This window comes from Hesperophylax consimilis, chromosome 16 (genome assembly GCF_061612785.1).
Source record: "Hesperophylax consimilis isolate HC1 chromosome 16, BYU_Hcon_1.0, whole genome shotgun sequence".
Classification (NCBI taxonomy): domain Eukaryota; kingdom Metazoa; phylum Arthropoda; class Insecta; order Trichoptera; family Limnephilidae; genus Hesperophylax; species Hesperophylax consimilis.
Genome location: NC_142851.1, coordinates 15,962,291 through 15,980,277, shown reverse-complemented (window position 1 = coordinate 15,980,277; position 17,987 = coordinate 15,962,291). Strand labels below are relative to the sequence as shown.

The 17,987-nt window shown below is 35.0% G+C and overlaps 1 protein-coding gene across 2 annotated transcripts; it reads right to left on the bottom strand.

Annotated features, from left to right (window-relative positions):
• Positions 1 to 900: 900 nt before the first annotated feature.
• On the bottom strand, positions 901 to 17,421 carry prel (preli-like). 2 transcript variants are annotated; one of them, XM_089640965.1, is made up of 6 exons: positions 17,292 to 17,421; positions 16,807 to 16,998; positions 14,203 to 14,310; positions 13,678 to 13,783; positions 10,564 to 10,713; positions 901 to 6,519 (listed from the first exon to the last, which is right to left on the bottom strand). In XM_089640965.1, the coding sequence occupies exons 2-6, from the start codon at positions 16,896 to 16,898 to the stop codon at positions 6,349 to 6,351; spliced, it is 627 nt and encodes a 208-aa protein (XP_089497091.1). In that variant the 5' UTR covers positions 16,899 to 16,998; positions 17,292 to 17,421; the 3' UTR covers positions 901 to 6,348. The 2 variants fall into 2 exon arrangements, with proteins under 2 accessions (XP_089497091.1, XP_089497090.1); XM_089640964.1 differs by having other exon boundaries at positions 17,160 to 17,298.
• Positions 17,422 to 17,987: the final 566 nt, after the last annotated feature.

Here is a 17,987-nt window from a genome sequence, read left to right as displayed (position 1 = left end):
TTTGAAAATAAAAAAAATAACTGTTATCATTGCATTTTGATCTCTGTTTTCATCACAGATTTCATCGCTGCTTTCATCAATAGTTACATTGCATGTTTCTTCGCATACTACATCTCTGTTTTTATCACATGTTTAATCACCGGATTCATCACAGATTTCTTCGCTGCTTTCATCGCATGTTTCATTACGTGTTTCATCGCTGCTTTCATCACTGTTTTCATCGCATGTTTCGTTACAAGTTTCATAGCATGTTTCATCACATGTTTTATCACTACTTTCATCGCATGTTTCATTGTATGTTTATTCACTTATTTCATCATTTGTTTCATCGCTGATATATCCCAATTCCAATAAAATACTGGCAGTATTTACTTGTATTGGCTGGCAACTCTGGCCGCTAGTATAGCATAGCAATTCATGTGTAAAATCCAATGTATGAAAGCAAACCAAGCCTCAAAACTCGTGCCACTAGGAGGCGCTAGTGTAATACTGCCATCAGAATATATTAGAAATGTCAGAAGTGGGAGGTATTATAACTATTCTACAGTATTTGACATCATGTACATATATATTTATCTTTGTATACAAAAAGTTGTTTGTTTCTTACAAATAAAAAAATAAATAATATTTCTGGCATAAATATAAATATATATTTTATATGAAGTGTATTTATCTATCTATCTATTTATATAAAGAGTGTCTGTGGCGGCCACTGTCTAAATGCAATTTCGAAAATTCGCCCCCATCCCTTAAAGCAGAATTGATATTTCACGATGAAATTTTGCACACATTCAAAATAAGAGAAAAATTACTGTCTACATCTAAAACTAGCTAACTAACTAACTAACCATTATGCCATTCTGCAGGGGTAGGCAGAGAGGACGGACCTCAACACACACTCCTTGCCTCATTCACATGGCCCGATTCAAGTATCTGATTCACTTGATCGTGCCATGTCTTCTCTTGCTCGGGCAACACCGGGGATCTCAGCTAGTATTGAATAAAACGCAAATTATCCAGTTTCAACATTTAATGAAAATATTTAGCGATGTAAAACAGATTTAACATTTAATTTTGTATAATATTTACATGAAGATCACACATTAGCCAAATGACTGGGTTCCAGTTCACATTGATAACAAAAACTTAGGTTTTATCAGAAAGATTTGTAAATTCATTTGGCATTTTAAATTTCATGAACAAGAAGCATAAATAAAATAAACATAAATTTATTTTTCCACAAACTAATTTATTATGGCAACAAATTATTGAAGTAATGATTTGGAACCATTAAATATTTTTCTCCCTGGCTATGATTTCATCTAACAGGGGAGTATTACAGTAGTGTAAACTATTATATACATATTGTAATATACTAAATTACAATTTAATTTTACCCTTACTTGTTTAAGATTGACCAAATAGAATTACAATTTAAATAAACAATTTTAAAGCAAATAAAAAATTAAATTAATACAAAGTATTCTAAAAATTATTATAATAGTAGCCATTAATATCATAATACTCTGCAAAAGCAAAATGAATTGCAGTCAAAATTAAATTAATTTTAAAAATTCTCAAACAGAAAGCGAAACAAACTTAAGAATTAATGGAATACTTATCTAACCAAGAACACAAATGGGCTTGTAAGTAGATATTTATGTTTGCAAAACATTTAACAAAATTTATAGTTATATAAAAAAAGTCTAATTTCCAATAAGCAAGCTTAATAACATAGTCCTCCATTTTCATGGTACGCTCAGAATGGCATGGTTTTCCAATTAGTACACTCGGAATAACTTTGACGCTGGAAAGGCAAAAGGACGTAAGCAACAATTTGGTCAAAAATTTGTTAAATATACAGTTTTGTTTAGACAAAAATTATAATCAAAACTGTAGGATTAACTAATTTTTTTAATAATTTGTCACTTAAGCTCTTTACCTTTGCAGTGTAGTACGCACAGAATTACATAGTTTCTCCAAATTAGTACACTGAGAGTAACACTTCTTTTTTTCAATTAGTACGCTCAGAATGACAGTTTCTCCAATTGGTATACTATAATAACATAGTTTTCCAGTATCACTCAGAATTACATAGTTCTCTAATTAGTATACCCAGATAACATAGTTCTCCAATTATTAGTAAATCCAGAACAATTCCAATTATAATATTATGTACTAGCCTCTTACAGGATGGATATACAGTGGCATCTGATTAATTTATTTCATTAGTACATCATAATAAACAGGAGGGTTACTGTAAATGTTATATTATTACTATTAGTACACTGAGATGTTGTTTCCCTTCAAGTAAAATATATACATACAGTGAAACTCTTTCAAGAAGTTTTCATGCTTAAGAAATTTGTTTTTTTCGGTCCCTTGAAGATTGAATTAGAAAAATGGCCCAATTTTTCCCCTATATAAGGTTTTCCCACTTAATAGTTTTTCCAGTCCCTTGAAAAACTTCTTAAGAGAGTTTCACTGTACAAGAATATGACTTGAGCGTGAAGAAATGTTACTCTAGAAAAATATCAGATATTTATAGAAACGGTGCATTACAGATCAACTATCGCATTATTATAATTTTAAAATAATTTCTTGCATAAGTTTAAATAATTCAATATTTAACTAAAATGTATACTTTAATAACTTGGGGATAGTAATATATAATTATTATGTATAGAAGTAGTTGTGGCTAGCAGCCTTTACAATTTGATTGCAGAATTCATATTTTAAAACAAATGACTAGCTAGTACGGCAATTTTTTAATGTTTTTATTCATATAGAATACTGTTTTTCAAACATCAGGAAGGAGTTAGATTTGGTATCATTATATTTCACTTTCAAAGTTATTGCTAAATGTAGGTATTGATTACATTTTAATAAATTTGTATGAATAATAACAAAAAATAACATTCATAAAGGAAAAGCCACGAAAATAAAGTTAATCTAGTAATACATAAATCATGATTTAGTGTAACTTAATTAACAAATGATTGAAATTTAATAAGCGGTAGACTTTGTGGTTAAAGTTTTGCCAAATAGAACTAAAATTAAGCAGTTAGTTACGAAAGGGGAATATACTAACAAGGATGTATTAATTATCCTTGTAATCTACGTATATATGTATTTCTAAGATAGTACACATCTATCCCATGCATTATGAGTATACAATCTATTATTTATTTATTTATTATTGGATAATTTGTATAGCGCCGCTTTTGTGAGATATCACCTCAGGGGCGCTTTACAGTTGATGCAGGTATTACAGAAAATATAAATATTACAAAAATAGAGTGAAGTTAAGTTTAGTAAAATGAAGTATAGGAACAGGTGACACGAAGATAGAAGATGGAGACTCTGCAGCAAGAATCCTAGGTGGTGAAGAAACTGGGCCAGCTGCTGCAGCGAAAGAGACCACCGCGTCCACCAACAGTGCCAGCACGAGGTTCGTCATCCGTCCAGGTATGTGTCTGCTGCTAATAAAGCGCTGACACACTATCCTCTCACAGATACCAGACCTTGGCAGCACCGCTGTGACGTTCTACGAAGATAGAAGATGGAGGCTCTGCAGCAAGAATCCTAAGTGGTGAAGGAACTGGACCAGCTGCTGCAGTAAGAGAGTCCACCGCGTCCAACAACAGCGTCCAGGTATGTGTCTGCTGCTAATAAAGCGCTGACACCTCACATAGATAAGAGACCCTGGCAGCACTGCTGTGACGTTCGGCAAGTCCATAATTTATCTCCATGTAATCCTGTTCCTGGTAATTGTTGAAGTGGTGCATTCTGTCCGCAATAAAAGGCGACGGTTGGGTAATAAATTATACTGGGCTTAGTAAAAAAACTTGCAGGGCCAAGCTTGCCCAGTTTCCGAGAATTTTGTTGAAAACATCTGGAGTGCATTTACCGATAGCCGTTCGTTTCGAATGTCCAATATTTTTGAGCAAATTTCCGATTATTTATTCACTTTTAAAACACTGCACTCAAATCACATATTATAAAGTTCTAATAATTATTAAGTTTATTTTTATTTAAGTTCAAATGTTGATTGATTGATTTTATTAGAGAAGAAGAATCCGTGTTTTTGGATTCAAATGGTATATTTTAAATATTGAATAAGACGGAATATAAATGAATATTGAAAAGTGTAGTATAACCCCCTTACTAATAAACTTGTTTTAATTTTTACACAACTGACAAACCAACATTACGTCGTGTAATATTTTAAAATGAGCTGCTCTCAATAACAACCCTTACGTAGATGGCGATCAGGTTTAAATTCCCGCTTAGCACAATCTGCCAGTTTTGATTTATGCAAGAAAAAAACATGGCCAAAAAGTGCCTTTTATTTTATTTTGTGGATGTTCAGGCATAAATATTTAATTTTTTTTCGATCATTTTATAAATAACTTAATTTGCCACATTATACAGTAAAATCATAACCGAAAATGGTTTCGTAAGTAGGAGATTTTGAACTTTAAAGCAGTTTTCATAGGCCTTTACATTATTTTTTTCTGAGCTTATAAAAAGACTTATTTAAAAAATACTCGATTATTTCAAAGGCCAAAATGTATTCTACTCACAGTATTTAATTAAAGCATCTGAAACATTTCTAGGCGATCAAATTCTCAAACCAAAAACACATGATTTTGAATTACTACGTATGGCATCGCCTTAATGGATGTTTATCAGTTGTGAAAATTTTAAAACACGTTTATTGGTAAGACCCTAATTCATTTTTATGGACTTGTGTATTTAATGCTTTTGGAAGAGAAACTACAAAAGTTAGATAATTTGGTAGGTTAATGATTTATATTTAATATTTAACTCGTTTAAAAACTAAAATTTACATTGGATGTTAAGAAAACAAATAAAATAATAGTATGTACATCCGTTCATCAATAACTAAATATATATATATATTTATAACTATAAAAAATATTGCAAAAGTGTCCATCGCACAGAGTAATTTAAACTGTATAGCAACAAATATACAGTGGCTCACATCTGGGAATGAATAATTTCACCTCTACAAGGAAAATCTAGTGTTTGCCACCGAGTCTATTGCGCACCCTTTACGGTCGGAAGTGAAAACATCCACTAGACTACAGCAACAAACCCCGATTGTAGAGGAATAACCATTTGAACTACGTATATCTAATCAAAGCAACAATCACTGGCAATGAATTTATATTGATCCCACTACCAAAAACATACTTTTAATTCTGTGCGCAAATGGAAAAAAGGTGTGGCAAAATGAGTTTAGTCAAACATTGATCTTTGCCGATCAACTCAAGACACAAAGTTTAGAAAGCATCCCTTCTTCCCTTCGTACACAGAACATTTATTTTCAACAGGATTCGACATAACATTTGGAAAGGATAACTTAGCAAGTATTACACACATTATGCATAAGGAACTATGCAAATGATTAGAAAAAATTTCCACCATCACATGATGAAAAAATTATTGCAACATGATATTATATTTGCAAGAGAAATAAATCACAATATGTTTCCCTTTCAACAGTCACACATTTGTATTTGTCTGTTTTTTTCTAATGCACACTTTTTAAATGATTAAACAAAGCTTTTCTATATTTTTGAATGGTTTTCTATGTATATTGACAACAGCGAAGCGTGAAACACGCTCAGTAAAGCGAATAAGGGTTATTTTAAAGATGATTAAATGTGAGAAGACAGTATTAGAAATATACCTTGGCGCTACACCCTTGCAAAAAAAATCACTAACTGTTTTTCTCAGCATTCACACACACTCAATTTAAATGTAAGTGAATAACGATATGGAAATACCAAGGTCAAAGAAAGTGTTGATAAGGAAATTAATGTAGATTGATTAATAGTGAACAAATGCCAAAGACAGGTAAAGTAAAACTGTGGAAAATTTGCCTAGCAGTGTGGAGTACTCGCAGTCAATTGACTATCTATCTATGCTTAGGAGTGGGCAGTTTGGCGAATCGATTAATTATGCCCTGTAGTGTGTGGAGTGCTGTCAATCGACCATCCATGCCCGGTACATTGGGGAGTACGGAGTAGTCAATCGACTATCTATGCCTGGTAGTGTGGGGAGCGCAGCACAATCAATCAAATATCTATGCCCGGTAGTTTGGGAAGTACGGCACACTCAATCTATGCCCGGTAGTATGGGGAGTGCAGCACAATCAATCGACTATCTATGCCCTGTAGTGTGGGGAGTGCAGCACAATCAATCGAATATCTATGCCCGATAGTGTGGGAAGTACGGCACACACTATCGACTATCTATGCCCGGTAGTGTGGGGAGTGTTGTGCAGTAACAATGAATCTACGTCCGGCGCAGATGTTCTCAGCTGTTGTTGGGGTGCAGGGAAGCGTAGGCGTTGGCCGTGGCACGGTCGGCCGCCTCCTTCACTCCCTTGAGACCCGCGGCCAGGGGCAGGGCAGAGGGGTGGGAGGCGTGAGTGGGGGTGCCTGGGCGGGGGAACATGCCCGATAGCACGTGGTTGAAGCCTGTCACCTAGAAATCAAATTCATATTTTTAGACATAATTTTTTTTTAAACTAATTACTAAAACAGGTTATTTTGAGTCGATACGAGGTGTTTAACTTGTACTTTTAGCAAGTAAATACACACAATTCTGTTTTTAAACGGGAGATATGTTCCACGTGTAAAAATATTGTGTTTAAAATGTTTCGTAGGTACATTTTTTTTTTTAAAGATAGACAAACATTCCCGGATTACGAATATACTGACAATATTTAAAAATCTCTTACTACCTCCACAGTAAGCGGAAAATGTTGCTCGTGTTGTGATGGAGGACTTAGCCAGCCAAGGAATTGAACACGCTACGCCTGAGTGGGACCCAAACGCGATGCCAACTCGGCCACTGACCAGTCGATTACTTATTATTATTATTTAATGAGTAGGTGTAGGTAGCATTCTGCTTGATGCGCTCGAATCTGATTTCACAATAAGTTTAACAGTAATAATTGAGTTTTTATAATTTTAAAAATAAGCTAGTCCTTTCTTCTCTCTAAACAATAATTCCATCGAGCTCAAATTGGTTTATATTAGTAGCATCGGTGACATATTTGGAAGTCCGTACTGGAAAGTAGCATCGGTGACATATTTGGAAGTCCGTACTGGAAAGTAGCATCGGTGACATATTTGGAAGTCTATTACGTACTGGAAAATGGGAGAATTCTAATAAGAACGGATATTTCATTATATTTTGTTGACCGTGCTATATCAAAACTGTAAATGTAAAAACAGAATTGACCACATAATAATAAATTTGAAAATTTATTTCTTGAAAAAAATCACCTTAAGGTGGTTGATATGAATACAAGTATGCAATATAGTATCCATAGTGAATACACTTTTATTTTTACATTTCTATGTTTCTTTATACTTTTATTTTGCTTTCCATAAACCACACTATGTACCTAACACAACTGTATTACTTGTTACCTATCTTTGTAAAAGCCCATTAGGGCGTAAATAAATAAATATGCCAATTTGTAGAAGTAGGCAGAGAGGATGGAATGCACCACAACACTGTTGTGTGGTTCGCACAGACACACAACATTGTCCACTAGTAATTATTATTTTGTTCAGACCTTTAAAATTAAACAATGGATTTTCTTTGTTGAGCAAAAAATATTTAAAAATATTATGACAGCATTATACTCTTTTCTGCTAGAATGCAGTCTACTACATCGAAAGTTAATCAGATACATTAATTTCTAGTTTTTTCTACAATTTAGATAAACATAAAAAATTGAATGTTCTCTATTTTCAAGCTTTCAAATTGTGATATTATGTAATCTCGATCAATCTGTTTGAAAGGCTGGTAGCCGCCTGAACAACATTATTGATGAAAACAGATTAGTGCTATTTATTAAGAGTGAACCTTTGAGCATTTTAATATATTTATCACTTTGGCCTTGATAAGATAACTTGACTGAATTAATGAAGATTGGTGAGAAAATTATTACAAATATAATGTTTAATAATTACGTACTCTGTTATTATTTGTAGACTACTATAACTAACTAACCATCACGCCGTTTCACCGCAGGGGTAGGCAGAGAGGACGGACCGCCAAACAACTCGGTCTTGGCACACACTCCTTGCCTCATTCACATTCATACATCGTCTCATACATACTCTTCTAATAATCTGACTCTTGACATGGCCCGACTCGAGTATCTGATTCACTTGATCGTGCCATGTCTTCCTCGGGCGTCCCCGACTTCTGCTACCATTCGCATTTGCATCATATATCCTTCTTACACTCCTTTCTTTGCTCATTCGATTTATGTGCCCAAACCATCTAAGCGTCCCTTTCTTAATCTTACTCATTACGCTTACATCAGCCTTGCACTTTTTGCGAGTCTCCACATTCCTCACACAATCATACATGGTTTTACCACACATAGGCCTCAGGGATCTCATTTCAACAGCATTCAATCTACTTTTATCCTTTCTTTGCCAGTTCCATGCCTAACTTCCATACATCAGGATAGGTACCAGCACTCCATTGGGGACAGCTAACTTCGCTTCTTTGGACAATTTTTTGTTAGCGCCAACTGCGTTCAGTCCTCCATTAATGGAGTTACCTGCATATACCCTTCTTTCAATATCTGTCAGCCTTCCCATCTCTCGTAAACATACTTCCTAAATACACAAACTCATCCACCTGCTCCAAGTATTCCTCATTCACAACTATATTGCACACTGTTTTCGTACTCTCTCTTTCAAACACCATTACTTTAGACTTACTTACATTCATCATTAACTCATTCTCCATGCATACTTCGTTCATCCTAGATACGAGAGACTGTAGATCATCCATACTATTAGCAATCAGCACCGCATCATCAGCATACAACATACTATCAGATTACTCAAATTCGCACCCAATCCCACCTCTTTCAATTCTTGCATACAATTATCCATGTATAGATTAAATAACCACGGTGACATTACGCAGCCTTGTTTAACACCTTTTGTGATATCAAACCACCCCGTAAAACCACCGTTCACCCTAACACATGCAACGCTTCCCTCATACAGAGACGCAATTGCCTGAGTCAGATTCGTATTCACTCCATACTTGGACAACACCTTCCATAGCTTTTTCCTGTCGACTCGGTTGTATGCTTTTTGTAGATCTACAAAGGCACAGAAAAGTTTCTGGTTTTTTGCAAGAAACTTCTCAGTGAGCATACGCAATGAGAAGATCTGGTCCATGCACCCCCTTCCACTCATAAAAGCACCTTGCACATCCCATATTTTATCCTTTGTTTCCTTTCTTACCCTTTCAATCAAAATTCTACCATACAGCTTGCCAACTGAACTAAGCAGGCTAATAGCCCTATGATTCCCACATTCCATACGTGACCCTTTACCTTTGTATAATGGCATGATCACTGCCCTTCTCCAATCTAAAGGCGTTGGTGTAACCCTCCTTTAAACATTGGTTAAAAAGAAGGCACAACCATGTGAGTATGATACAGCTACCTCCTTTAAAATATTCAGCAGCAATATTGTCGAAACCGACAACCTCACCAATCTTCATACATTTAATCGATCTTTCTATCTCATCCATGCTAATTTCGGTAATATTCACTCAATCACCATTCATATCAGATTAGCCGCTGGAATCACTGTGACTCACTTCACTTTCGAAGACTTTCTCGAAATACTTCATCGATCTCTCTTTTATTTTTTCCTCATTCGTCAACATTTTTCCATCTTTCGATTTTATCACTTTCATGGTTCCGTTTTGTTTTCTTGGAAATGGTTTGTCATTTTGATTCCTTCATCCTCTTGCAGGAGTTTTTTTTCATTCTTTCACTCCAACTCTTACTTTTTTCTTACATTCCTTATATACTTCTTTTGCTCGATCCTTCTTTTCGCTGGAAGCACTGCCAGCCGCAATCAGACATAACCATGCTTTCTTCTTCTCTGAGACCAGTGCTTTCTCATCATCTCATCATCCCACCATGCATCACCTTTCTTCCTACCTTGCGTACTTATTCCAGAAACCTCTCTAGCAGATTCACAAAGTCTCACTTTTATGTGGTTCCATGTTTCGTCTATGCTTAGACCGTCCATTTCTTTCTCAATCAATCTCATCTCTGCACAATTCATATACTTACTTCTCAGATTATCGTTTAGCAGTTTTTATATTTCGACTACTATAAAAATGATTGAAGATGAAAATTACACTTTTTACCTGTTTGGAATTTTGATAATAGTTTTATTCATATTCAAAATGATTAACCTCTTGTGAGCCGTTGTATACAACAGGCACAATCAAAAAAATCGTTTTCCGAGCTATTCTGGTAAGACAGTACAATTTATAAAACCAAAATTTTGCAAAAAAAAAAAATATATATATATATATTTTACAAAAATTGAATCAGCCAGCAAATGGTGAAAATTTAGCGTCAGCACACCAAGAGTTAACCAATATTCTCCTGGAAATCACAAGACATTCAGGTGAATAATTAAAAAGTTTGACTCAGGTTAATTATATAATTTTGTTCCTCACCATCTGATTGCAGTTTTTGCGGAATCTGTCGATGCCGAAAGCCCTGATGGCCCGAGAGAAGCCGAGCACCTGGGAGTCCACCCAGGCGGAGCGCAGCGCCTCGCACTTGCCCCCCGCCGCCTCACGGTACACCACCCGCTCCACAACACTCTGCAAACATTACAGTTAAACTCATTTATTTTATTTAAAACATCGCAATAAAATCGCTGTACGCCATAAATTTAAGCTTATCTATCTAACTGTCACATATGTGATCCATCGGCTGCTATACCCGTACAAGAATGTTGCATATGCGATCCATGAAGTTTGACTAAAACACATTCACACATTGCGTCCAAACTAGGATAGATTTTGTTGCAACGGCAAGCATTGTAAAGGTAAAAGAGAGAAACAGTATAGCTGTCACATATGTGATCCATTGGCTGCTATCCCCGTACGAGAATGTTGCATATATGCGATCCATGAAGTTTGACTAAAACACATTCACACATTGCGTCAAAACTAGGATAGATTTTGTTGCAACGGTAAGCATTGTAAAGGTAAAAGAGAGAAACAGTATTTCAGATAACAGGACACAAAGATCTATAACATACAGCGTACAAATAAAATAAGCATTATATTTATATTAACACAATTTGTGTGTACTTCAGAATGACAAAAAGAAAGCAAACTGAATAAATACATAAAAGAGAAAATAGACAGTTTTGGTGTGCTTACTCTTGAACTTATGCCAAGAGATAGTCATTGAACTGTGTAAAATCTAAATATATATATTATAAGAGAAGCAACTTCCTTGGGTAGTTGCATTGCCTTTATTGGATTATTTTTACTTCTGGATTAAAACTCGTAAAAGTGTTAACCAAAAAAATATTTTCAACATGACTAATGCGGCTATCACATATGAAGGTTGCACGGCAAAAACAGACTCACAGCATTTTTGTGATTTAAATGCCAATTTGTTCTACAGAAAATGTGCTGGGGGATGGTATCATTAAAACTAGCCAAATTTATTTAATTGATTCATAAATAAAGGGAAGAAAGTGCAGGCAAGGCAAAAATCACGTCATTGTGTATAAAATTGTACATTTCATCAAAAACTTAACAAAAATGAGCTCAACACAAATTCATCGCTATACCGTTCATACATTTTCCATGTCAGCAGTAAGCACTGACAATACAACATTCAAACTATCAGCGACACATTTCCTTTGTGCTTTTACGTAGCACATTTTACTTGCTCAGAACCCCAACGGTTCTCAATCTTCGAGTACACCAGATTCGTATTTCTTTGTTTTTCAACTAACTAGATATGGAGGTAACAACTAAGAACAAAAAAGGTCAATAAAGTTTTTTTTCTGAAAATGGCCAAACTTCTTAACACCTGTTCATTACTACCCTTTGAGGTACTAAATGTAAACAAAAAATAATTTTATCATTCTTTTCCTGGAAAATTTATGTTACCTGAGATGTCATACAAAGAGTTACTTTCCGTTATCTAAAGAAAAGTTTAAAGATATTAAAGCATTTGCACAATTTTGTAGACTCACAAGCGGCACACTATTTGAGAAGTATTCTACTATATCTCTAGACGGCCTCCATGGTCGAGAGGCAAGGCTCTTGACTGGCAAACTGGAGGTCGCGGGTTAAAATCCCGGCGTGTGCAAGTAAATTTTATTTAATTATTGAAGACAATATTAGCGATGTCTAAACGAAAATCTGAAACAGAAAAATCAGAAAAGGATACGGTCACATCTAGGACTCGAACCCAGGACCCTTGTCTTTCCGGGACACCGCTCTACCGCATTCCGACACCGCTCTACGGCATTTAGTTCAGGTTGAATCTTGCGATCATACATAAAGATAGTTGCCAATAAAAATGTGCAGTGAAAAAATGAAGACAATGTTGGTAGTTCTTATTAGAAGTATGATACAGTTAAAAGTGACCGAGGGGGATAGGGTCCCATTAGCTCAGTTGGTAGAGCGGTGTCCCGGAAAGACAAGGGTCCTGGGTTCGAGTCCTAGATGTGACCGTATCCTTTTCTGATTTTTCTGTTTCAGATTTTCGTTTAGAAATCGCTAATATTGTCTTCAATAATTAAATATTACAATTTGAGGTTTTACTCAATAAAGTTATTCTGAAAAATAAATAAATTTTATTTGATTAATTTGTGTTATTTCAAAAAGTTATTCATTTAAAATAATATATAGTATATATTATTTAGGCACGTTCCAGAGTGGAAGATAATCTCAATATCACCCTGGTGTAAGACCACCATTCAGTATACATACAAACGTTGCTTGAAATGGCTTTAGCCCTGTTTGGTGGCTAGATCTGATTAGCTTGGTACTCCCCCACCTTCCTCTTCAACATCTCCTCCCCACTACCTTCTGCCTCACAACATACCCCAATTGGGGATGCCAGTCTCACTGGCTCCAATAAATCAGCTGGTTTTTGCATATTTAAGAAAGGATTTCAAATAGTAGGATATGTTTTTGTTATTTTTTTACCCTTTTATTAAATTAAAAATAAACGAGAAATCAATGCATAAATTCCTTCGCTTAATATAACCAATTTTCCAATCAAGGACAATTTCATTCATTTTTTACTCTCCTGCAAAACTATCATTTTGTCAATGAGCCTATTTCTGCCGTGTACCATGTACCCATCATATATGATTCATGCCACACTAAATCCCAACAGCAATATTCGCAGAGCAATACAAGAATCCGTTTAAAGGGTTTGTGACTAACAAATTTTCAATATGATTTCTGCTACATAAAAGATAAACACAATTGAAAGATTAAAAAAAAACACAACCCTTACCATAAACACAATTGAAAGATTTAAAAAAAACACAACCCTTACCATAAACACAATTGAAAGATAAAAAAAACACAACCCTTACCATAAACACAATTGAAAGATAAAAAAAAACACAACCCTTACCATAAACACAATTGAAAGATTAAAAAAAAACACAACCCTTACCATAAACACAATTGAAAGATTAAAAAAAAACACAACCCTTACCATAAACACAATTGAAAGATTAAAAAAAACACAACCCTTACCATAAACACAATTGAAAGATTAAAAAAAAACACAACTCTTACCATAACTTTGGCGTAACCCAAGTTTCTTGTGTAGGTGATGAGAACTTTATTCTGTGGATCAACAATGCTTTCTTCCACAATCTTTACTGATTTAGCGTGGAAAAATCTGAAAAAAAATATGCCTTATTAATAAGTAAATTGAAAAGTAGCTAAATCGGGATTGAAGTATAATTTGTATAGTATTGGAAGCGACAAGCCAGAAGAGTATATTAACACACTTGAATATGCCATCAGATAAGATGAGCCGTCTATATATCTATATAAACAAAGAAGAGTGTGGCGGAATCATGGGTGTATATAAAGGGGGTTTTAGGGTTCAAACCCCCCCCCCATCGGCCTCAGTATTGCGAAGGAAAAAAAGAATAGTACTCGTAGATCACATGTCTCTTTTAACAATATAACATAAATAATAAGTAGAGGTCTCGAAAATGTTTCTAATAAATTTCCAATAATATAGAAATTACAATTTCTAAGAACCAACTTATAACGTGGCTATCGCTCTTTCCAAAATTACTTGGTGCCTACCTTTCTCCCCATTTGGGAACCCTGTTGGTTTTCGTAAGCAGCCTCTTTGTATGGAGTTTTCCTTCTTTCAGCTCTCGGCAGACGACATCTTCAGAGAGGACGTGCTGACTGGTAACACCAAGGAAAATGATTACCAAAATGTATATATTCACTATGTCACCAATCGGCAACACTAGTAAAAATGATTAATTCATTCAAAATGTTACTTGTATGACAGGTGTCGGCACCACCATCTTTTATTAATACAGGCCGTGCTTAGAAAATGAACTGAGAGTTAAAAACTTGTTTTCAGACTTTGGCACTGGGTTTAGCAGGGTTATTAACAGGTACTAATCCCTGCTACTAACCTTTACTAAGTACACTAATATATATACTAACCTAGTGCAAAAGTCCGAAAACAGGTGTCTTCAACTGTCAGTTCATTTTCTACTATATTTTTAATGAACATCATATTACCAAAGCTTGTCAGAGACAGAGAAAATAGACAATCAGGTGTGTTGACAAAATAATTATATTAGTTAAATATTGAAGACAATATTGGTGATTTCTAAACGAAAATCTGAAACAGAAAAATCAGAAAAGGAAACGGTCACATCTGGGACTCGAACCCAGGACCCTTGTCTTTCCGGGACAGTGCTCTACCAACTGAGCTAATGGGACCCTATTCCCCTCGGTCACTTTTAACTGTATCATACTTCGAATAAGAATTACTAACATTGTCTTTTCTCAGTTGGTAGAGCACTGTCCCGGAAAGACAAGGGTCCTGGGTTCGGGTCCTAGATGTGACCGTTTCCTTTTCTGATTTTTCTGTTTCAGATTTTCGTTTAGAAATCACTAATATTGTCTTCAATATTTAAATATTACAATTTGAGGTTTTACTCAATAAAGTTATTCCGAAAAATAAAAATTATATTAGTTATTATCAAACATACTAATTCGGCTGTCTGTGCTTGTGTTAATTCTGGTTCAAAATGTGTCATTTTCAAATGAGTTGTGTGAAGAATTCAGGCAAGCAATAAAGTACCTACCTACAATATTAAAATATTTCAAAAATTGGAACTGATTTGTCAAGACTTCAAGTTCAGTCTATCCCGTGATTTTTCATGGGTCTGCGCTAGTTATTATAATAATAAGTAATAATGGAAAATATGCACTTTACTATTAGTCAACTGACCCAAATTAGAATCATTATTACATAATATTAGTGCCATTAGAATTTGACCCATTTTTTTATGAACACGATTGCCTAGAACCTGTGAGGTTAAGACATTCCCAAGAGGTTGAAAGAGCATGGCTTTTAGATTTAGTCGGGTCTCTGTTAATTATATTTATAGCAATTAATATTTTTTGCATGTTTATATCAGTAGATGGAGACACTTACAGCTTTGCCCGTAAAATAACAACTTTTATATTTTAAACCTTGGATGTTACAGTGGTCATTAACTGCATTTTTGACAGTTCTTATTGGAACTTTAAAAAAAGTGAGGTTAATGGTCACAGTAAGACCAATAACTAAATAAAATACCCTAAGAAAGTAAGATACATAATAACTCAATTAGACCCCTGAACAAAACATAGGTAAAGTCATTACAAAACCGAGAAGTGGGTTTTTACCAAGCAATACCGAAGGTATCTTAATAACATATTATATTTGGTTAAAGCGGTCACCTATCTAAACGCCGACTTCTCCATTATGTTTCCCAATCACATCATCATTTGGCAAGACCTACACCGGCCGTCAACGTGAAAAAATGAAAATTTGAGAGTGAGGGGAAATATTTAAAGAGTGACCCATTTAATAATAGAGTGTGCCATAAATAACGGGATTTTAGTTGAAGAAATACATTAGGATATTTGACACAAATGCATATTTCACTGTTTAGGTTTAGTCTCATAATTTCCAAGTACCTATTTATTTACAATATCATATTACTCACCTTGAACTCTTGCTTTGGTATTAGCATTGACGAAATGCGATATTGATGTCAGGAAAATAAAGTTATATTAATACTAGCTGACTTGTACCCGACGTTGCCCGACTACTTTCAATAAATATAATATCCATGTATAATATATATAAACCTTCTAGAAGGAATTCTCTAAATGATAGTGAAAACCCTATCAAACTCCGTTGCGTAGTTTAGAAAAACTAAGCACACAAACAGACTTTGATGTGACTTTGTTTTATACTATTTAGAGATACCAATGCATTGTCACGCTTACAAATTTATTAAAAGTTTATCAGGAAACGGCCTGTAATCCCGTTTTAAGTTCATTATAATTTGGGATGTTCCCGAACGTTCCAGAGTATTCCCGAACATTCTACAACATTCCAGGATGTTGTGGAATGCTCTCGAATGTTCTTGAAATTTGTAGAGGCTAAGCTTCCAGCTCTTATATCTTCAAGAGCACGCCCTTCAGGTTAAAACGGGAACCTTCTTCATGGATGGGGGACAACAGGGCTACCATACCATATAACTCCGAAACCATAAACGGGATCGTACCGGACTCATTTCTGAGTTTTAGAAGCACGCACATAAATAAAAGTACTTTTATAATATATATTGATTATGATGTAAATGAAGGTAATGAGGGAAAACATACCTTTGAGGGTTAGGATATCTCTTCCAATATCCGCAAGCAACCTGATCCCAGCTGAAGTTAAATATCGTCGTATGTTCAAAATATCTGGCCATTGTTACTTTCAATACAGGTTTATTGATTAACAAAGCACCACAAACAATTTTGTTCGGAATTATTGACGTTAAGGTACACCATAACAATTTTGCAATTGGCCTGAAACAACAAATATATTTAAAATCACATGTCAACAAAATATCACCTTTTTTGATGTGGACGTGCTTTTGGTGAGGTACAAAGTGTACGATGATAACAATGAAAACAAAGGCGCACTTTCACGTAAATGTTGAAGAAAATCTACAAATAGCGGCACTCACAGTAATTCTAATACATTACAGCCGAATTTTCACAAAGTTTATGGTTTTTTGCGAGATATAAAGCAAACACGGTCGCTCATTGACAGCATAATTTCATGGGCGAAAAGCAGCTAGAGCTGTTCTTACACTCACCATAAAGCCGTAAGAGCCTACAGGTTGCCAGGTAATATAAACCTTCAGTCACATATCCATAACACATAAACTTGCCGAGGCTGTAGAAGTTCCCATAACATGGCCTGTCACTACGTCCACCAAACCCGGTTACCGCACAATTCGCATTAAGGATGTAACCACTTTAACGTCATCGTGATGTGTAATCGATACTTTGGACAAAATCAATGTAATATAATAAAATTAGATTTAGTAAGAACAATGAAATGGCTTTTGTGTTGGTATTTGAATTATATTTATAACTACCATAGAATTGGGGAACACGCCGAACACGTGCCCAACATGTGTACACGGTTGGCATTTGTCACATGAGAATGGGCTACTTCTACGACTCGTTCTAGAGTCCAACAGCTCAGCAGGCTGTGTAACGATTTGCCGGCCTCTATGTTTTCTACCTTCTACAACATGGGTTTCTTCAAGACCCGTGTTCACTCCTTCCTCTCATCAAAAAGATCCTCCACACAGCATTCCCAGAGATGAAACAGGCTCTGAGGGAATTTTTTTCCCTCGGGCCTCCTGTATGGAGTTAATGTAAAAACAGTGAACTAATTACTTATATTTGTAACACCTATTACTGAATTCAATAAACATATTGTAATTTTCGCCGTATACTTTAAAACATTATAGAAAGTTTCGGAAACTTTCATCCTAATGTGC